General features: G+C 44.7%; 1 protein-coding gene across 1 annotated transcript in view; it reads right to left on the bottom strand.

Annotated features, from left to right (window-relative positions):
• Positions 1-11456: 11456 nt before the first annotated feature.
• NUDT19 (nudix hydrolase 19) overlaps positions 11457-22965 on the bottom strand; it is a 148856-nt gene continuing 137347 nt past the window's right edge. Inside the window, exon 3 of the mRNA XM_086945129.1 lies at positions 11457-11734. Within this exon, the coding sequence (XP_086801255.1) occupies positions 11517-11734 (218 nt within the window). The 3' untranslated portion in view covers positions 11457-11516. The remainder of the gene's footprint in view (positions 11735-22965) is intronic.

Here is a 22965-nt window from a genome sequence, read left to right as displayed (position 1 = left end):
ATGTAATCCTCCAACCGCAATAAAAATAGAAGTTAAAACTCAACAGAGCAAGCCAGTCATACACAGATCACTCTTCTATTTAAGGAGAAATGTTACATTAACACATTTGTAAAAAGCACTAATACCCTAAAAGGGTGTCCAAGTGCTAGGAGATTACTACTGAAGAGGATCATTTCTTGAACAGGAATCCAATGGAGGGAAGCCAGATACAATTAAATATAGGTCTAACATGGTAGGCTGGAGAGAAGGCAAGCAGCTTGGCCTTAAGATCTGAACACGCACTATAGATAACTCGCAGAGGATACACATCACATTTTGTAAAAGTTTTTACCTTGCCGGTAGCAAAACCCACACCTCTCTGGACCCCCAAATGGGAAACTCATACGCTCCCAACCCAAAAACTTACATCAGTGTTTGAAATAAAAATATATATAAATACAGGTCCTCACTATTCCAGAGTACATGTGTGCTATTAATAAATGTTTAACAACAAGGGGAGGTGATGGACAGAGTTTCTGAATTAAGCAGAATACTCTCACCCAGTCAAGAGATCAGGGCTAGATCCAACACCGTTTTTTAGCTCACTGCACCATCCCAGCTCAGAACCTGGCTATATGCAAATTAGTCTGTTCCTGTCCCAGTGCATGATGGGAACAGGGCAAACCAAACTACCAAGCTAATTCTTACACTGGGAAGGAAACAAGCTTCCGGGGACCAGTTTCTGGCATTTCAGCCGTTGTCGGCCCGGCTTGCTTGTATCCTGATGGTGCAATGAGCAAGGGACTCACATCTGAGTATACCCTTCCACGCTTATGGTGGACAAAATATTTAACAACAAGGGGTGGTGATGGACAGAGTTTCTGAATTAAGCAGAATACTCTCACCCAGTCAAGAGATCAGGGCTAGATCCAACACCGTTTTTTAGCTCACTGCACCATCCCAGCTCAGAACCTGGCTATATGCAAATTAGTCTGTTCCTGTCCCAGTGCATGATGGGAACAGGGCAAACCAAACTACCAAGTCAATTCTTACACTGGGAAGGAAACAAGCTTCCGGGGACCAGTTTCTGGCATTTCAGCCGTTGTCGGCCCGGCTTGCTTGAATCCTGATGGTGCAATGAGCAAGGGACTCACATCTGAGTATACCCTTCCACGCTTATGGTGGACAAAATATTTAACAACAAGGGGTGGTGATGGACAGAGTTTCTGAATTAAGCAGAATACTCTCACCCAGTCAAGAGATCAGGGCTAGATCCAACACCGTTTTTTAGCTCACTGCACCATCCCAGCTCAGAACCTGGCTATATGCAAATTAGTCTGTTCCTGTCCCAGTGCATGATGGGAACAGGGCAAACCAAACTACCAAGTCAATTCTTACACTGGGAAGGAAACAAGCTTCCGAAGACCGGTTTCTGGCATTTCAGCCGTCGTCGGCCCGGCTTGCTTGAATCCTGATGGTGCAATGAGCAAGGGACTCACATCTGAGTATACCCTTCCACGCTTATGGTGGACAAAATATTTAACAACAAGGGGTGGTGATTGACAGAGTTTCTGAATTAAGCAGAATACCCTCACCCAGTCAAGAGATCAGGGCTAGATCCAACACCGTTTTTTAGCTCACTGCACCATCCCAGCTCAGAACCTGGCTATATGCAAATTAGTCTGTTCCTGTCCCAGTGCATGATGGGAACAGGGCAAACCAAACTACCAAGCCAATTCTTACACTGGGAAGGAAACAAGCTTCCGGGGACCGGTTTCTGGCATTTCAGCCGTCGTCGGCCCGGCTTGCTTGAATCCTGATGGTGCAATGAGCAAGGGACTCACATCTGAGTATACCCTTCCACACTTATGGTGGACAAAAACGATTCAGAAAAGGGAGTGGTGATGAACAGAGTGTCTGAATTAAGCAGACCACTCTTACCCAGTCCAAAGATCAGGGCTTCATCCATCACCGTTTTTTAGCTCACTGCACCATCCCAGCTCAGAACCTGGCTACATGCAAATTAGTCTGATCCTGGCCCAGTGCATCATGGGAACAGGGCAGACCAAACTACCAGTGCAGTGAGCTAAAAAACTGTGATGGATCAAGCCCTGATCTTTGCACTGGGTAAGAGTGGTCTGCTTAATTCAGACACTCTGTTCATCACCACCCCCTTTTCTGAATCGTTTTTGGCCACTATAGGTGTGGCAGGGTATACTCAGACATGAGTCCATTGCTCACTGCACCATCAGGATTCAAGCAAGCCGGGCCGACGACGGCTGAAATGCCAGAAACCGGTCCCTGGAAGCTTGTCTCCTTTCCAGTGAAGAATTGGCTTGGTAGTCTGGTCTGCCCTGTTCCCATGATGCACTGGGCCAGGGACAGACTAATTTGCATGTAGCCAGGTTCTGAGCTGGGATGGTGCAGTGAGCTAAAAAACGGTGATGGATCAAGCCCTGATCTTTGGACTGGGTAAGAGTGGTCTGCTAAATTCAGACACTCTGTTCATCACCACCGCCTTTTCTGAATCATTAATACATGCTGGCACTCTCCCATTCAGGGTAATGTACCAGCCCTGATTTATTTTCTCCCTTTTAAATTAATGGAGTGCAGGTACTCCGTGCTTTACAATAGTTGCCATTTAAAGAACCAGCTCTTGAATAGCTGGAAGCAGTCAATGCCCTCCCCCTAACTGAGACTCTCGAGATGGGAAAACTAGTTTGTGGACGATATCTGCAAACTTTATAGCATGGGCTGCTAGACATTTCAAAGGTGGCAAGAGAGCAATTATTGAACCTTTTGAACTAGCAGGCCTACTAATGGTCTATTTTTAGTTTTTATATTTTAATCATTTTTTTATAGCGAGAACATGACCCTTCCGGGTTTCAGAGCACTTTACAGAACGACAGGGTGCCGAGTAGTAAAAGCCATAGTAACATATTCATTACAAGTTCACTAACACTCGAATAGCATGGTTAGATCATTAATAGCAAAATAATGTCATAATTTATCCACTACAAATAACATTTGTAGTTGAGTAGCAAGGGGTAACATCGGTATTGCAAGGAAGAGCGCATTAGGTAGCCAGTGATAGTCATGTGAATGACTGAGGAGAATAGAGTTGTGTGTTCTAGGGAAGAAATTTGTTTATGAGGAATTCTTTGATTTCTGTCTTGAATTAAATGTTCGAGGGCTCCATTCTGATTTCTAGAGGTACAGCTTTTCAGATTCTTGGGGTAATCCCAGAGAAGACAAGGTTGTAGGTTTTCTTCTTGTGGAATCTCTGAGGTGTCAGAAGAAAGGTGTTTGTGCTTCTGGATGCTCTGGAACCTCAGGAAAGTTTGAGCCTCTGGACGAGATAGTTAGGGGTACTATGGTGGAAGGCTTTATGCGTCATACAGACATTTTTTAGCTGGATTCTATATTCATATGGGAGCAAGTTGAGGCATTTGAGATTGGTGTGATGTGGTTGTATCTTTTTGAACCAATGATGAGTCTAGCGGCAGAGTTGAGCGAGGCCCTAAGAGAAGCAAGTTTGGATCTGGGTAGTAAGGAAAGGGTTGTACAACCATAATCCCACTTCGTAAATACTAAGGCTTGTACAGAATGTATGGAATAGCTTGGAGGGGTTGGGGGGAGAGGAAAGGCTTTAATTTCCTTAAAATACTCATTTGATGATTTGCTGCTTTGGTGGAGGCACTGATGTGTTTCTGCATGTTGAGATTTTTGTCAAGAGTAACACCCAGTGATTTTGCAAAGGCAAGGATTTGTGGACTGCACTTGAGGGCTGTAAGTTGTTTTAACCATTCGTTGATTACCGACGCCTGGTTGGGTGAGGCGATAAGCAGGAGCTAAATTTTTGGAGCATTTAGTTTGAGGTGATTAGTTGCTAGCCAATTTTAAGTTTCCATTAGTGATTAGTGTTGTGTTCAGCAAAATTATGTCTTCTGGGGAGGAGACTTTGAGGTATAGCGTGGTTTTGTCTGCATACATGTGGTAGTAGATATTGGATGAGCTCAGAATTTCTGTCAGGGGCTCCATCAATAGGTTGAAAAGGTTGGGCAAAAGAGATGATCCCTGTGGGCCCCCAGTGTGATCTGTGTTGACTGAGATAGAGCGATATTAAGCTTGACTCTTTGAGATCTCTTTAGGAAGTAGGAGGAGAACCATTTAAGGACTGGACCTGAAATGCCCATACGGTGTTCCAAACATTCTAACACATTTGCGTCCTTCACAGGATTGAATGCTGTTGATTGGTCAAGGAGGACTAATAGACAGGCTTAGTTCTGGTACAGTATTTTAACCTCGCGGCAAATGCTAACTTTGGACTGGCGGCATCAAAACATGTTGTGTTTGGTGTCAAGCATTTTGGAATCCTACCCCCACTCCCCGCCAGTCGTGGCAGTAGGGGTAGAATTCCACCCTTCTAGAGGGAGAAGACATGTACACATTTACTTACCTGGTACATTTTTAAAAGAGCCTCAGCTGTTCTATGATGCATCCCTTGAAAGCACCCGACATCGGCTGGCATCTTCTTGTTGCCATCCTGGTCCCTGGATAGTGACCAAGACTCTGTCCCCTCTTCTTTCAGGTTCTTCTAAGCTCCGATCTGTAGGAGAGTAGGGTCTGCAATCCTATGATCACCCAGATTTTTTGCTTTTGTTTCACTGGTTTACGACTTTCTCTGGCTGTGGGCCTGCTAATCAGACCCACAGCCTGGCTGTTCTCTTTCTAAATTACGACATGTACCCTAGGTGCATTTACCAATTGGTACTGGGCCACCTTATCAGACCCTGTAACTCAGGGCATAGGTGTACCCAGGGCCGCCAGGAGCTGCAGCATGTATTATGCCACCCCTGGCTGGCCGCCTAAATTTGACACAACTGGCTGCATGACAGCTGGGGCGAAGTCGTGTAATCACCCTTTGCTTTAGATATAGTAGCCCTATATCTAACCATACAATGGACACTTGAGTTCCTATCAGTCACTCCTATGGCAGGCCTTGACAATCCTGGAGGCAGAGTGCATGGGCTCGTGTGAACTAGGCTCTGGCCCGAGCCGAGCCCGGTTGCAGCTTGCGGAACCAAGACCCAATGGCTGTTCCATGATAACGCGTACCCCATCGGTAACTTCGGTGTCGCGTTATCAAGGCATGTCGAGTAAGGTGTCATACGAATCGGGATGCTGCCCTCTCACCAACCCTGGCGACGAGGTTAGCATTCCGCCCTTCTAGAGGGACACGACATGTACGTAACTGTGAACCCCGGTTAAAGTTACCTAAAGCCTCAGCTCCACAAAATGGATGCTGCCACCACAGACACGAGTCTGACCTCCTGCTGCTGGGAGTCCTTCCAGCGGGGAGAGCTTGGACAAAGGGTTTCCTGTCGAGGGCGGTGTTCGCACCGTCCCAGACAGGGTTTGTGTATTCTGGGTAGGTAGGGCTTTTGCGAGAAGGTGACTGCGGAGTGGCACCCCGGTGCTCACTACGCATCTGCCGGTCAGAACCAGTTCCAGGGGCGCCAGCCCTGGCCTGGGGAAAGTCCGGCAGGGGAGAGGGGTGTAACTACCCCCCTTCCTGGTCCCACCCTTAGGGCAGGACCTAGTCATGTACCCACCCCTTTCTTTAGGATAAAGGCCGGAGCGGGGACCCTTCCAAATTAGATCATCTTTGAATCAAGAACTACTTTCTACGAAAGGACACTCAAGACTCTTCTCAAGATTTCTCCCTTGTGACTAAGGAGTAGTCACCCTGCATCAGCGGGCACCATCTAAGAACTCTGCGGTTTGCTGTAAGTCCTTCCTCAAGGAATCCGACGGCCCAGCTCGACGAGAACCGGCTTCCCTGGCACCTCTGACCTCTACCCACGTCATCAGCTCAGCTGTGATCTGTGGGTGCGACGAGACCTCGAGGGACCGGCCATCATCAGAACCTGCACGCTCTTAAACCAGCACGACCATCGAAGCAATTCCCTGGTGAGTGCTCTGGGGTCCGAGAAGCCCCGACCCTGAGCCGCTCCAACACCGAAGTGCAGTCTCCCAGCATCTCCACGATCTGCGTGGGGCCCTTCTGCTCGCTGCTCAGCACGTTGTCTGGTCACTAGCCGCTGGCTTGTGCCCTTCTGTGACGACATCCGAGAATCATCACTGCTGGTCTGGTTGCTCCAGACTGGCCCTTGCTTCCATCCTTGCGAGAAGCACCCCGGACCCTCCTGGTCCACTCAAGACGCCATCTTAGGCCCACCCCGTGGCCCTGAGATTTGCCAAGGCTTGTTGCCCCATCCTGGGCCCAGCGACGCCGACAGCATCATCCTTCGTGGGACAGCTCGCACCTCCACCGTGGTCGCCGACAACGCCTCCTGGTCCGTGAGACTGCAGAGCCTAGCGTCGCCCACTCACCTGGTCGAGGTGACGGCCAACCGGTGCCTTCCTGGTACCCTCTGACTACTGGCTAGTAGTACGAACTTGGTCCCCTCTGCTTTCAGGTATCACCAATCTCTGATCCAGGCTTGGATCTCTACGAACTATTCATCACTGGTCGCCGGACAGCAACTCCTTTTCTTCCGGCTCCTGGCTCGTCAGCGAAGACCCCGACGCCTGTAAGACTTGTGCAGCCGCAGCCCTCGTGGCTAGGTAACTCGGCATTTCGGTGCCTGCATAGCCTCTTTACTCTAGGGTCCCGAGTCCCTCGCTTCCGACTTGCCTTATCGGGTCCGCCCGAGACCTTAAACTTTCCGTGTCCTCGGACACTTGTTTTAATTGTGCACTTGAAGTATTTTCCTAAGAGATTTGGTTTGTGCTTAGTACCCTGTCCTCATAAAGAGTACAGGGCTGTTGTGATTCTTAATAAATATCCTGTTTATTTTCATAACACTTGTGTGGTGTCCTTTCACTTGGTGTTCAAGGGGTACATGTGTGGTAAACAGCTGGCTTAACGCGCCCTCTCGAGTCTTTAGCCTTAGACTGCTCGTATCCACGCTACTAGGATAGCTGGTCTATAGGTTGACTTACAACCAAACACCATAAGGGTCGTTGGAACGATACATAGCGGTCGCTAGAATAGCGAACGTTGCATATCGGGCCAACTTCTCACACGATCCACCCTTGGATCCAACCGGACACTTTTCTCCAGGTCGCCTGCAGCACTTCTTTGCAGCTCTCCGCTGGAATCGACGACAAAATCAGACATGAAAAGATACCTATACACCCGGCTTCCCTGGGTGAGGTAACACGAGTACTTCGGTGCTCCTGTGTGTCTTGACCCTCGAAGTGTCCAGTACTGAAGGGGTTCCCTCGCATTCATCTCCTAAGTGTCCTAAATCTTTAACTTTGTAACCTAAACCTTCTCCATAGAAGTCAATGGTGATTTGCGGCTGTGTTTAGTCACTGCACGCATCCCCTGTGGGTCTCCAGCGTCCCTACCTTGGGTGGTTCCTGGTTGCACCAGCGGTTCTACAGGCCCTAGGCCTTGTCTCTATGCTTACAGCGGTACCTATACCACTTTCTTAGTATATGGTTTGTGAGGTCCCTAGGGCAAAACGTATACTGTGCTAGATTACTGTGTGCTATTTAAGTCCTTGTATTGTACTTTTGCCTTTAGCCTCATAAAGAGACTAGAGGGGTGCGTTTTAGAATAAATACATATATTAAATATATATATTAAATATATATATATATATATATATATATATATATATATATATATATATATATATCAAAGCTCCAAACCATTTCCATCAAAAAATGTTAAACGCACTCCAGGGGTAAAGCGGCAAGATTTATTTCAGCCCACAAACAACTCGTGTAACAGACGCGTTTCGGACGCAAAGTCCTTCGTCAATGTTTACATTCTCAACCGTCTGGCAGCGCCATATATGCAATGATTTACCAACAACTGAAAACGGACCATAGATCCAGCGCATGAAAAACATAGCGGCCATTTTGGAATGGGTTAAAATAACACATAGAACATTGATAAAATATCATTTAAATGTCCTAAAGGCCGCTATGGCCGGTAAATTACATGTATGTTGCCGTGTATAGGCAATTATCCGGCTTTTCTGTGCGCTGTTAAACTGTCCGTTTAAACAGTACAAGAGCACACAACTGTACAAATTTAAATACATATATGTATACATGCACAAGCCCCATCAGTGATTCAGATGGTTACTGTTAGGTATAAATGCACGATATATTGATTACAATCAATCAAGGCTGATAATAAAATGAAAAGAAAAGATAGAGCCGTGTATCGGCTTATCACCACTCCTTGCCGTACTTGGGGAATTTACATTGTCCTGTCGCTGCCAGACGGTTGAGAATGTAAACATTGACGAAGGACTTTGCGTCCGAAACGCGTCTGTTACACGAGTTGTTTGTGGGCTGAAATAAATCTTGCCGCTTTAACCCTGGAGTGCGTTTAACATTTCTTGATGGAAATGGTTTGGAGCTTTGATACTTAAACCGCGAGTATCGGGGCGGAAACTGCACCCGCTGGTGAGTGCCTTGGGATTGCCGGTGCAACTGGGTGGATATATATATATATATTTATATATCTCTCTCAATCAAGACTTAGCCTGGAGGCTGCTATCTACAGCTACCAATAGGATAGCCTTCTATAAAGGTTGTCTAAACCTACCATCAATAAGGGTCGTTTGGACTGGTGCAAGGTCCTCATTAGAATAGCGGACATCATATGCCAGGCCAACTTCTCACATGGGGGAAGAGCTGATCCCTGACGGCGGTTAGCACTGCTTATATTATTGTTACCATGGGACTCCCACCATGACGATGGGGAATATTTAAGCAAGTGAATCTATGAAAGATATCAATACTGTAGAACCACAGTATACAGGAAGTAACTTGTTTTTTTATTCAGTATTGTATCTTTCATAGATTCAAATGCTTGAATCAGACTAGTAAGCACTACCAAATAAATAATGGAGGTGAGTAAGGCAAAACATCCCACCATGATAAAAATAATACAGCAATATTTTAAACCATTAGCATGAATTTTACACAAAGACCTGAAAAATACACATTTTCAAAGCCACAATAAAGTTAAAAGACAGAAACATCATAAGCAATAAAGCAAATGAACATGATCAAATGTGGCAAACTTAAGGTAAAAAGGCGCCGTAACGAAGCCTGTCCAACTGCCACATCTGCCTTTCTCAGAGAATCCAGGCAATAGTTCTTCGTGAAGGTGTGGCTTTAACCCACGTCGCTGTCCTGCTAATAGTAAGGCAACGATACACCTGCAAACAGGCCTGAAGAACAGTCAGTTTTTGCAGACAATGCGCCTTCAACTTTGCAGAAAATGTCGTCCTGCTTTCTCAAGACAGAAGGTGATGGTTGCAGACACACAGCGAGCAATACTTACCCGTGACACAGCTTTCCCTTTTCTTGGTGGAGCAAATACATCAGGAGTTGATCAGATTTCTTGAAAGCTTTTGTTCTATTCAGATAAAACTTGAGACAACATCTGAAGTTTAGGGAATGCAGGGCTTCCTCGCTACCGAAGATGGCTTACTGAAGAATGCTGGCAATACGATGGGTTCATTGAGGTGAAAAGATGTTGCCAGTTTCGGGATGAACTAAGGGTTAGTTCGCAAAATGACCCTATCATTCCGAAACTGTAGATATGGCTTGTGAATCCTCAAGGTTTGAATTTCACTTATTCTCCTCGCAGTGGTGAGCGCCAAAAGAAAAGCCACTTTTCAGGAATTAATTTCAAGTCAGCCTTATGAATTGGTTCAAAAGGAGCTCTCATGAGCTGAGATAAGACTGTGTTGAGCTGCCATATCACAGGAATGGGTTTCACAGGAGGGTAGACTCGAAATAGGCCCTTCATGAACTCCTTAACCAGTCTGTTGGATTGTAATGAAAGTTATCCTGTATGCCTCCTGAATCTGGATATAGTAGCCAGATAGACTTAAATAGATGAGTGAGTCAGTCCTGATTTTGGTAGCTTCAGCAGATTAGGGAGTATCTGCTCCGGAGTCGAGGAGAGTGGATGCAGAGACCTAGAGACACACCAGGAGCAAAATCTCCTCCATTTTGAAGAGTAACATATAGTTGTGGATTCAACACAAGTGTGCTGGAGAATCGATCTGCAATCCTCAGAAAGAATTTGTGTCCCAAACTCATTGTCATGAGGAGCAAGGCTGACAAGTTGAGTGATCATGTCTGTGGATGCACAACTTGCCCCTCGTTTATTGACAGAGGTTCCTTTGATGGTTGGAATTGAAAGTGTGTGCACTTCGATAGGCGAAGAAGCTTAGTGAACCAATACAGCCTTGCCCATGCTAGTGCTATGAGAATGAGTCTGCAAGGTTCTTGCTTCATTTTGTGTCTGACTTCTGGAATGAGAGAGAATGGAGGAAAAGCATATGCGAAAATCAGTGTAATCAGAACAATGTGCAGCTCCTCCCTAGCCACCCTGTCCGGAAGACCCACTTCTCTCACACAAAAACGTCTTTGTTCCCATGTCTGGAGGCAATACACAGTCCATAACAGCAAAGTCATTCACAGTCATGTAACCCAGGGAACTGGTAAAAAGGCACAGTTGTTTTGGCTGGGAAAAGGGACATTTTCTAAAAGTGGCCTTTTCAAAATTGTAATCTGACTTCTCCACTAAATAAAAGTTTAAATTACAATAATTGGAGAAGAAACCACATTTCTTTACCTGGCCCCAAACTGAAGCGGTGGGAGATTTTCAACTGGCTCTAAATCAGCACCTGGGAACACGATCTATGTTGGAATCAACAAAAGATTCACCAGAAGGCTGTAGGCCATTCAGAACATGGCGCCCAGAATCACTCTCAACCTTCCATGCTGCACCCACATCACACCACACCTGAAGAAGCTCCACTGGCTAACTATTCACAGACTAGCACAATTCAAACTCCTCACCTACACTTTCAAGGCACTACATAACACTTCTACAGCATACCTCAACAATCGCATCTGCTTTTACAAACCTTCCAGACACCTCTGCTCATTCAGACTCCTACTTGCACAAATCCCATAAATACAAAAACCCAGACCAGGCACTCAAGCCTTCTCCTACATTGCTCCTAAAGCATGGAAAGACTTGCTGCTACATACAAGAGCCTACTAACTTATTACATTCTGCAAGAAGCTGAAGACCTGGCTTCTGAGTAGGTCGACTAGGCCTTAGGTGTGCCTAAACTCAACTTCTAAGTGCCAGGATACCCTCTCAGGTGATAGTAAGCTCTACAAATCTGCATAACATACATAACTTAAAATGTTAGTTGGGCAAAAATTGGATTATAGGGATATTTTTAACCTCAGGGTTTCTTTTGCTTTCAATGTCGGTTTGATGTCATTCAGAACCCCTAGATGAAAAACATCGCCGTAATTCACTGTTAACAATGTATAAATCTTTATGTTAGCAGTATAGGTATGAACCTTGTTATGAACACTGATATAGTCTGAACAATAATATAGACAAAAAATTATCAGAACATGTTATCTCACTTTAATCCTTAAATGCAGGTGTGCATTGATATGACTGATTATAATTGACTACAGCATTCTGCACGGTTGATCAAGTTGACAGTAAGAGGGTGGATATGTTTGTATTTTGGCTCAATGTTCACATAGATATTCATAGTGTGACGGTCCAGATGTTCAATTCTGTGAAGCCTACTCCCGCTTTTCAGTAAAACATCTGAGGACAGAACACATTCCTTCTCGCCTGTCAGATCTGGTTCTTCTGGATACAGCTCGTCTCCTGTGGAAAAACACAATACAACACTTTAGTCCACCTTTCTACTTTTTAATTGTAAACGTGGGCAATGGTCATTTTAATTTCAGGTTGTGTGAGCTAGACAATGTTATTAATTCTCAAATATGTTGCTTGTAAACGACATAACGAGGACTGTAAATTATGCAGGAATATACAATTGATTGTTTGCTCATGTAGCATTTAAAAATGGGTGGCTGATGCTTCAAGGTTTAGGTCTGTAACAAATTACAGTTACATGCTCAGAGGATGTCGATTTCAGACACATGTTTTTCCTTGCTAAACAAGTAGCAGTCCATGTTTCCTGCGTTTAGTGTAGGTTTCTTAATTGAGGTTGTTATGAGCTGTTTAAATTTATGTGAAGATGTGCTACTTCTTAGTAATATAAAGATCATGGAGGGTTATTGTTTTGCCACAGGGCTACTGCTAGGAGGACACTGAGGATCTGGAGCAGGGGATATGAAGTTAGGGAGGATGTATTTAGTGTAGGCTCCAGTGGGCTAGAGTGGGTTTGGTTGAGGGATATTCATGCTGTTAATTGTGTTTTGCTATTGTGTGGTTTCCAGGGGCTTATGTACGTGGGCTATTTGTAATTGAAGTATATATTTAGGGTGTCATAAATGGCTAGTGATGAAGGTGCTTGACTTCTGAAGATTTTACACTGATGCACTGCTAGATGCCGTATTCAAGAATGACTTTTCATCAAATAAAAATAGTATTTTGACAGGAATATTAGATCATTAGACAAGATGGCAATCAACTGTGGGACTTTTAAACTGTGTCTAAGAATCTGGTGGTGGTGTAAGAATCTCCAAGCAAGCAGGGGTCCTTAAGTCCATTAGAAGCCAAGTTAGCAGGTGTTGAGAAATAATACCCACAATCAAAGGACAAGACTTTGTTGGGACAGGATTGTACCCTGCATCATGTACAGTCAGTCATGTTCCTCAAACCTGAGTGACTGATTGCATGAATCTGCTACCACGATTTTACATTTTTGGCTCTAGCCCCACACTAATCTGCTGTGTGTGCAGAGGTTTAGGGCTGTCCCATAACCCAGAGGGGTACCAAAGGTACCCTTGTTACACTGACAGTGGACTTCTGCCCTTTGTATCTGTGTCACTGAAGTGAAGGATACGTGTAAAGTTCTGCTTCTCTGTGCTAACACAGAATCTAGTGCTGACATTCCAGGTGATCTCTGGGCATGTTTATGTGTGTGCCCTGCATTGCAGGTATGAGCGAGTCAGTTTAAAGGAAGGTCCTTGTAATCTATTTTGGATACCTCAAGCCTGGCTTTGTGCACAAGATGGAGTTGAGTTTTTTCCCCCCTGACAGTGGAATTGTATTTCTGGTATTCCTGAAGTTGGAGGGAGGTAGGGTTACCAACTTCCCCAGAGAAGAATGTTGACCATTACATTATATTTTAATTTTCTGTAAAAGGAGTCGATGTGATACTTTAAAAGGAACATATGTAAAATCATCTGTATTTATTTCAACCGAGCCTTTCTGTCTCCGTTTACTTTAGTTATCGAGCAGAGATCACGTAGGAGGCTCTAGATTACTTTTTATTCATTTTTGTTTTGCATTTGCTATTTTAACTATGTACGTATATCCCCGATATAGAGCTATACTATTACGCAGCACACATAAATTGATACTTGTATAGTGCACTACTCACCCGCAAGGGTCTCAAGGCGCTTGTATGAATACCGCTGTGGAACCCATCCTGGCTTTCCCTGTGAGGCATCCACTCCTGGTCACCCCCTAGGTGGAGGCCAGGCATCCTTAGCGTTGTGGAGATTAAGCAAGCTATTGCCCAGAGTTGCAGAGGGGGACTCTATGATTGGAATAGGCACCGAGGCGAGAATTATCAGGTCCGTGGAATTTTGAGCCCAAGACCCGCCGAGGCGGGGAATTGAACCCTAATCCCGGGCTAGCCCACTGCATCAGGGTCTGCCGCTCTAATCATTGAGCCACACTTCTCCCATACAACATACGGGAAAATAAGAATCAGACACACAACTGGGAGAGTCCTCTGCTACGGGGGATATGTGCAGAGTAGACACACCTCTACTGGAACTACTGATGAGGGAGGCTAGGGTGGAAGGGAAATATCCATATTTGGTGCAACACACTGGGAACGAATAGTCCTTGGGGTCCTTCGGTGCCCTCCCTCCTCTAGGGATCTAGGGATATGGGTGTTAAAGCCATTCTGAAAGATTAGCAGGAATATGTTCATCGTATAGTGTCACACAGAGCCATGTTCGCTCCTGGGAGACATGTATCCTGGGGAGCAATTCATTTCCTATCTGGAGGCACAGGAGACATTATCTGTGGGTGAGGGCCAATACTTACAATATGAAAAAATTGCATGGGAGCCATAGATATCTGGATTTACTCCCCTCTGCACCGAGACCCTTCAAGCGATTCTTAGTATGAAAGAGGGTGGGCATGTGGTGTCCTGGATGCACAAAGCCCTTAAGGTGGACATACCTAGGAAGGAGCTAGCTAGAGCCACATTAAGGGCAGATCTGGGTGAGTAGATAGACAGCGATTGGAAGGTGACCAGTGCTATGATAAAGTGGGTTTTTGGCAATGCGAGATTCAAACTAATCCATTTCAATTATGTATATTGTACTTAGCTCACCCTGATTAAATTAAGCTGAATATATGCTGGTCGCTCAGCATCTTATCCGCGATGTGGACGAGGGCTCCTTTTATACACCTACCCTGGTATTTTGATGTGGTGTAGCTTACTGGAGGGGTGGTGGTGATGCAACTCCGAAGAGCCTCAAGGTTTACCCCTGATGTTGCCCTGAGGCAGTGCCTTCTGGGAATCATGAGAAAACCACAACATCTAAAGATGCAGGTCAAATTTCTCACTAGTTTTGCTACTAACAAAAAGTTGCCATGGGTTGGGGTGGCTGGGAACTAGTGGACAGATGTACACAGCTTTGGCTTCATGATTCCCAAATAGCGAATTTTTGTGATTTGCTATTTGAGAATCGTTAACACCTATATACTAATGTGTCTTTGCCACATTTTGCGATTCCCAGTGGGTTGCAAATAGACCTACCTCATTAATATTCATGAGATAGGTTGCAAATTACGACCCACTTGGGATCGCTAAAATCACAGGGAAGGTGGCCTGCTGGGGTCAGAAGACCACCATGTCTGTGACTGGTTTTGAATAAAGCAATGTTTGCATATTCATTTATTTTTTAAATGCAGCCCGTTTTCCTTAAAGGAAAACAGTTTGCGTTTTATAAACAAAAAGTGTTCTTTTAATTTTTTAAGAGTGGGCAGTGGGATCACTGCCTGGTCTTCAAAAATGTTTTTACAACCATTCACAAAGGGGAAGGGTGACAGTTTTGCGACCGGGATTGCAGTCGTAAAACATTCACACATACTGCTGTGAGTCGCTATTAGGAAGGGATGCCCCTAACATGCCCCTTCCTAATTCTGAATCATAAACCCACTTGGCGATTCGGTAATAGGTTTCCGAATCGCAAAATAGGGCTTTGTACATAGAAAAATGCTTTTATCCAGTCGCAAACGGCGAATCGGGCTGTTTGCAACCTGAAAAAAGCTGTGTACATTTGGCCCTAGGAGCCTAAAAACATCGCTCTGGGTGAGAAATACCATTGAATTGCTGTTGGCAGAGGAAACCTGTATTAAAATGTCACGAAGGGATGAAAAAGTGACTGACAATCTGGAATCATGGAGTACCACACTGACAGCCTTTGAGAAGATGGATGGGGGAGGATAATGTTCCATCTCCGCCTTGGCACAGGGAGAAGGGTGTTCAGGAATGACCAGACTGAATGGATCGAATAGATGGGAGGGCGTGAAGATGCATGTAAGACTACTGGTGGATCTTCCGACAAAGGAAAGAATGTGTACCACATAGGATGATGGAATAGGACTGGGGATAGATATCCTAGAGGAAGAAGGGAAAGGACATGTGTCAATCCACATGCCATCATCTTATATGATATGTAAAATGAAGGGATGGGGGTTCTTTGAAACAGTCATTTCTGTTGTGTAAATTGACCTGTAACCAATGCTGAATGCAAGTACGATAAAACATCTAATAAAGAAATACTTTAAAAAAAAAATCAATGTAATTATAAATGAAAGAAACCAAGAGTTCAGGTCATTACTATCATTTTTTATGCATTTGAATGAGCAACTTACTTACCTTTGCTAACACTCTTTTTGGTGGACTGAGGAAATAGACATTTTTAGGTAATCAATGTGTCCCCCACTCGCACCCTATCCATGCACCCATGTTCCATGTATGTCGTGTAATTCCCTTCCCGTGCCTGCCATGAAGACGCATATGCATTTGCGTCCAACGTTAACATGTCAGTTATTCAGTCCTCCAAGAAAACCACGTTAATTTGGCTTTTAGGCCTATGGTGCCAACGTCTTTACATGGTGCACTTTTAAATATTGCAAAGCACACGTTCTTCACGTTTTTCTGGCTCAGCCGAGCCAGGCCCTTAATTGAGGCTCCGAGTCTTCTCTGTCTCTGAAAACTGCAGTTTAGGTATGCATCCCTGACCTCTACCTTACTTCCTGCTCAGGCGAGCGGTGCCCGGCTCGGCCTGGCCTGCCTGCCAAGACGGTATTTTTGCCTACAGTTATCTGCTCAGCCTCCGCAAAAACACATTCCAGTCTAGTGAAATAGGTAAACATATTCCCGGCTGCAGAGCAAAGGGCCCTGTCCTCCTGTCTCCATGCAAATAGACCTACCTCATTAATATTCATGAGGTAGGTTGCAAATTACGACCCACTGGGGATCGCTAAAATCACAGGGAAGGTGGCCTGCTGGGGTCAGAAGACCACCATGTCTGTGACTGGTTTTGAATAAAGCAATGTTTGCATATTCATTTATTTTTTAAATGCAGCCCGTTTTCCTTAAAGGAAAACAGTTTGCGTTTTATAAACAAAAAGTGTTCTTTTAATTTTTTAAGAGTGGGCAGTGGGATCACTGCCTGGTCTTCAAAAATGTTTTTACAACCATTCACAAAGGGGAAGGGTGACAGTTTTGCGACCGGGATTGCAGTCGTAAAACATTCACACATACTGCTGTGAGTCGCTATTAGGAAGGGATGCCCCTAACATGCCCCTTCCTAATTCTGAATCATAAACCCACTTGGCGATTCGGTAATAGGTTTCCGAATCGCAAAATAGGGCTTTGTACATAGAAAAATGCTTTTATCCAGTCGCAAACGGCGAATCGGGCTGTTTGCAACCTGAAAAAAGCGGTGTACATTTGGCCCTAGGAGCCTAAAAACATCGCTCTGGGTGAGAAATACCATTGAATTGCTGTTGGCAGAGGAAACCTGTATTAAAATGTCACGAAGGGATGAAAAAGTGACTGACAATCTGGAATCATGGAGTACCACACTGACAGCCTTTGAGAAGGTGGATGGGGGAGGATAATGTTCCATCTCCGCCTTGGCACAGGGAGAAGGGTGTTCAGGAATGACCAGACTGAATGGATCGAATAGATGGGAGGGCGTGAAGATGCATGTAAGACTACTGGTGGATCTTCCGACAAAGGAAAGAATGTGTACCACATAGGATGATGGAATAGGACTGGGGATAGATATCCTAGAGGAAGAAGGGAAAGGACATGTGTCAATCCACATGCCATCATCTTATATGATATGTAAAATGAAGGGATGGGGGTTCTTTGAAACAGTCATTTCTGTTGTGTAAATTGACCTGTAACCAATGCTGAATGCAAGTACGATAAAACATCTAATAAAGAAATACTTAAAAAAAAAAAATCAATGTAATTATAAATGAAAGAAACCAAGAGTTCAGGTCATTACTATCATTTTTTATGCATTTGAATGAGCAACTTACTTACCTTTGCTAACACTCTTTTTGGTGGACTGAGGAAATAGACATTTTTAGGTAATCAATGTGTCCCCCACTCGCACCCTATCCATGCACCTATGTTCCATGTATGTCGTGTAATTCCCTTCCCGTGCCTGCCATGAAGACGCATATGCATTTGCGTCCAACGTTAACATGTCAGTTATTCAGTCCTCCAAGAAAACCACGTTAATTTGGCTTTTAGGCCTATGGTGCCAACGTCTTTACATGGTGCACTTTTAAATATTGCAAAGCACACGTTCTTCACGTTTTTCTGGCTCAGCCGAGCCAGGCCCTTAATTGAGGCTCCGAGTCTTCTCTGTCTCTGAAAACTGCAGTTTAGGTATGCATCCCTTACCTCTACCTTACTTCCTGCTCAGGCGAGCGGTGCCCGGCTCGGCCTGGCCTGCCTGCCAAGACGGTATTTTTGCCTACAGTTATCTGCTCAGCCTCCGCAAAAACACATTCCAGTCTAGTGAAATAGGTAAACATATTCCCGGCTGCAGAGCAAAGGGCCCTGTCCTCCTGTCTCCATGCAAGTAATTTACTGAACCCGTTACCATGGTAGGCCCATGGCCCCGTACATTGCATGAAGAACCATAAGCACGCACTAGCATTCAGTATTGAACGGCCTCTGCCCGAGAGACCTTTTACTTCAGGTAATACATCCTCTAAACACGAGATACCAGATATGCTATAGGTGCAGGTCATTCTGACATCCCAGACACCAGACTCCTCTACTAGTGCTAAAAGTCAAGCCCCCCAGCTCTCCCCAGTTACACGTCATGCTCAGTTGCGCACGCACACAGGGTAAAGGTTTCTGCTGACCCTGCAGAATTTCTCTATGCATCCACCCACCTATGACACTTCTGTGACGTTCCCAATACACGCCTACATGTACGCCCCCTTACACGCCTTCTTTTACGCCCATGTGTTCTTATCTCTCTCTTTTCACTTGTTACGCCTACTGTATTCATTTCAATTATACAGTTTTACTATATATAATGTGTGATGTTAATAAAATGTTGAATATCCCTTCCTGAACCTTAGTGGTGATGGAACCCGATGTCCAGTTTCTCGAGATACTTAATTAAAGCCCGTATGACTCAGATACCACGGACTCTGACTCTCATTTTATTGAGCTATCCTTATTGTCATTTAATGTATAGAAAAATAGTCCCGGTAATTTTATTTACCACATAATCTGGCGCCCGAATAGGGACCCCTCCCCTTCCCCACGCGCCGGCGATGTAACGCAGGCCCCTGACCCCTACTACAGCCGTGACGGACTCCTGTGCACACCTGCGGGTTTTCCTGCTATCCCCCTCAGGCCCACGGAGGAGACGGAGACTGCGACCCGGCATCCAGACGAGGCGGTGAGGAATGCGGAGGATCCCGACCAGAGCCCCAAGCCGAGAGAGAGCAAGGTCCGAGGTATCCCGAGGCCCACCTGTTCCGAAGCGCATGCGTAGTAGTCGTACCAGTCCAGTCCAGTCCAGTGTCGAGTTTCCGAGGCCTTCAGTTTCTGCTTCCCGGTGAGTACCTTTGTTGGGAACGCATCTTAGACGGGTTCATTAATTTGTGCCCGGTCAAGACGGGTCTTGGTACACAGACCCGGTCCAGACGTGTTCACTTAGGTGGATGCGGTACGACGTGTCTCTTTATGGGACCGGTATGTCTGTACTGCTTTAGCAGTGCATCTAGTGATTCAGTATTCTAGTATTGTTTCTCGAGATTTTCAGAATTTATGTTTTTCTATGTATCAGGTAGTATCAGTCTGAAATGTTTTAATGTGTTTAATGTCGTGGTATGAATGATTGTTTGCTATTCATTACTGTGTTTATTGTGTTCACGTTCAAGTAAGTTCAAATATGCCGCTGTTCTCGAAATTACGTTCCCGTCCCGCCTAGGGACACTCCTGGTCATTTTATGTACCAAAAGCATGGCTTGGATGCCATACTGTATTTAGACTTATGGGTTGATTATACCAAGGATCTGGAAGAGAAGTATAGATGGCCTGTCTCAGGGACATGGGATGCTGAATGCATCATGAGAGTAGAAGAAGCACTATGGAAAAAGAAGGCCAGACAATCCCAGAAAGATGCTATAGAATTGTGGCGTAAAGAAGCGCATAGAAGAACAGAGAAAGAAATTAGGAAAGCAGAGAAAAGTAGAGAAGAATCTGAAAAAGCTAAAGAAAGGGAGCTACTAGAAGAAGGTGAACGAGTCAAAGTAGAACAATTAGACAGACAAAGAAATGCCCTTATTACAGGTCTGTATCCTGTTCTCGCCGAGGGCCTACCCAAGGCGACCCCGGAAGTACCCCGTAACTTGCCGCCACCATTGGTCCCGACTAAACTCCGTCATAAACAGACCGCAGCGGACATTTTCCTTTCTTCCTATTTAGATGACGTTGCTCCAGAGTATGCTAATGCACGTGTATCACCTACTAATAATAATCCTCAACACCCTGTTCAGGACACGAGTTCCCCCATTGTTTCTTCCCCCACTGTTTCTCCTGTCACGGGTCCTGGCAATCCTTTTATCCCGCCTGCAACCCAGGGCCAATCTACATTACCTACACCTACTTTACCGCCTACACCGCCACCAGTAACAGCACAGCCAGTAATAGTTGATGGTCACACTTCAGGAGGAGCAGTAGGAGGTCCCCCTATCACCCCGCCTCAAATAAAACGAACCACACTCAGAGAAGCAGCATTACAACGCACACCAAAAGTAACTACATACGCAGCCCTTAAACAGTACCTTACTGATTGCAGATATGATCCAGTACCTGGCGAAGACCAGATGATCCTATATTCAATACGTTTACGACGTGTTACAAACTATTTGACTATTTTTCCAGATATGAGAGAACATTTAGATAACATATATCATTTTATCAGAACTGGGGAGAGACCAGAAAGTATTCACGAGGCCATGGCACACAACAAGGTGGAGACGCAAAATATGATCTTACAGTTTTTGATAAATTGTTTGATAAGAGAACAAGATCAGCCAGGTAAAAACAAAGAAGAGATGAAAGTCCTGATAAAATGGAGTGACAACATAGCTGATGGTAAACATAGTAAACAAGGTTGTATAGAATCCATGTACAGAAAGATTCGTAAAGAAATTCTAGACATACACGCAAGGGAAAAAGCAGCGAGAGAAGCCGAGAAAGCGGAGGAAGAAGTCTCAGAGGACGAAGATATAGAAACTGAAGCCCCAAATACAATAGCGTATGTAGGTAGGGCAAGACCTTTTGACAGACCCATACGCCCAGAATGCAAGAAACGTTTTCTTTCTCCCATACCAGAACAATGTTCTCTTGAGCATTTATTCCAAGCCACTGATAAAGTACTGAAACAACGAATAGGTTACAGTGAACTCAGTACCATGCATGAACAGGAACTAGCCCGGTCAGCAGTTCAATGGGCTAGCAATTCTAGTGTATATAAAGATGATTCAGTAGCACAAACATTTTTGAATCTTTCCCCAGACGAACAACGATTAGCTGGTACGTACATGATCCAGCATCTCATTATACTGTATGAGAGTCAGCATTCTGATCCAGGTCCCCTATATAATATATTGGAAGAGTTGCTCCTAGGTAGATGGAGAGGCCTAGGTACCGATTTAATTAATATCATTCTAGAACAACGACACAAATATAGAACTTTCCTGACTCCACATTTTGTTCCCGTTCCACCCCCAGTAAGGAAAACTTTTTACATAGACAGACAGAATCCCTTACGAGAAGTTCATCCCGTCCGGAAGACAGACGGTACACTTGAACGAGTGTTTGTCTACACCCCCTTATCGAAAATAGAACTATTGGAAATGAAAAAATTAGTGCCCTGTCACGATAAAGATCCAGCAGGGTTCCACCGTGAATTAAAAGACATGCTCCGTATGGGGGAGTATACATATCCCGATATTATTAAAATGTTAAAGGTACTGTTGCCAGCCGGCATTTACGAAAAACTGAAAGAAAAAGAGTGGGAGGTGGGAGAGAAAAAGATAGATTGGGCAGAATTAGAAGACGAAGACAATTCACGAGTTCCTGGTACTGGTCTTGGGGAAAAAGCCAAAGCATTACCCGAGTTGTTAATACAGGTTTTACCAAGATTACTAACTACGAAAAAGGAAGACTGGGATGCAATCTCAGCCTGCAAACAGAAACAGGACGAAGACACTAGTGATTTTTATTCCAGATTCGAGAAATGTTTCATTATTAATAGCGGCCTGAAAACAAGTAGTGAATCATATCCACATCTTTTTGTGACCAAATTAGTAGAGAATTCCTTACCACAAGTTAAAAATAGAGTACTGAAAGTCGAGAGTACATGGCAAGCAAATAGCCCTTCTCAGATGTTACAAATGTTACAGTATCACCAGAATCGAATTAGAGAGGAACATGAACATGAACAGAGACGTATTAAAGACACGAAAATGAAAGTACTTGTTGCTCAGTCTGTCCCAGCTGACGGTCAGAAGAAGGGTATGGCACCGCCAGGTCATTATGCAGCTCCTGTTAAAGGGAACTGCAATTATTGTAAGCAGCCAGGTCACTATATAAACGAATGTGCCGTTCTAAAATACAATATCGCTACAGGCAGGACGAAAGAAAGACCGCGTCCACCTAGACAAGAACATGTTCCACAACATAGTCGACAGAACACGCAACCTCCACAGAATGCACAACAGACAGTGGCTGTACCCCAGCCCCAACCCATTGCTGCCACACAACATGTCACGCAACAAATGTACCAGTATGCACAGTCAGATTACCCCGATTATCAGCAGTACTCATGAAACAGCCTAGAGAGGGAGGTTGGCTTGCCCCTTATCGAGGTTCCTGTAGATCAAGAGGGTCCCTATGTACATAGTCAGGTATTAGGGAAAGACAGAACATTTTTGATTGACACAGGGGCGAGCAGAACTACCATCAGTCATGACGAGGTTCCAGGGGCACCCCTCTCAGGCTCACAGAATGTTTCCCTCGGTTTTTCAGGAAAGCCTATTGTTAACGCAGTGTCAAAGCCAGTTTCCCTAGAAGTTGGTCCATTGTCCCGTACCACAGACTTGTTACTTACGAAAGCATGTCCTGAAAATCTGCTTGGTATTAAAACATTGAAAGCACTAGGAGCAGTAATATGTTGTTCTCCGGAAGGAGTGAGATTGTTTTTACGTGATTTTAAAGGACATTATGTGTTAAGAGATTTTGATCCAAGATTGCAGAATGTACCACGGCATTTATGGGCACAAGGTCCGACTGATGTTGGTTGTATGCACATTACACCATATCGTGTTACTCTCAAACAAGG

The sequence above is a fragment of the Lissotriton vulgaris genome, chromosome 12 (assembly GCF_964263255.1).
Source record: "Lissotriton vulgaris chromosome 12, aLisVul1.2, whole genome shotgun sequence".
Lineage (NCBI taxonomy): Eukaryota > Metazoa > Chordata > Amphibia > Caudata > Salamandridae > Lissotriton > Lissotriton vulgaris.
This window is presented reverse-complemented; position numbering and strand designations above follow the sequence as displayed.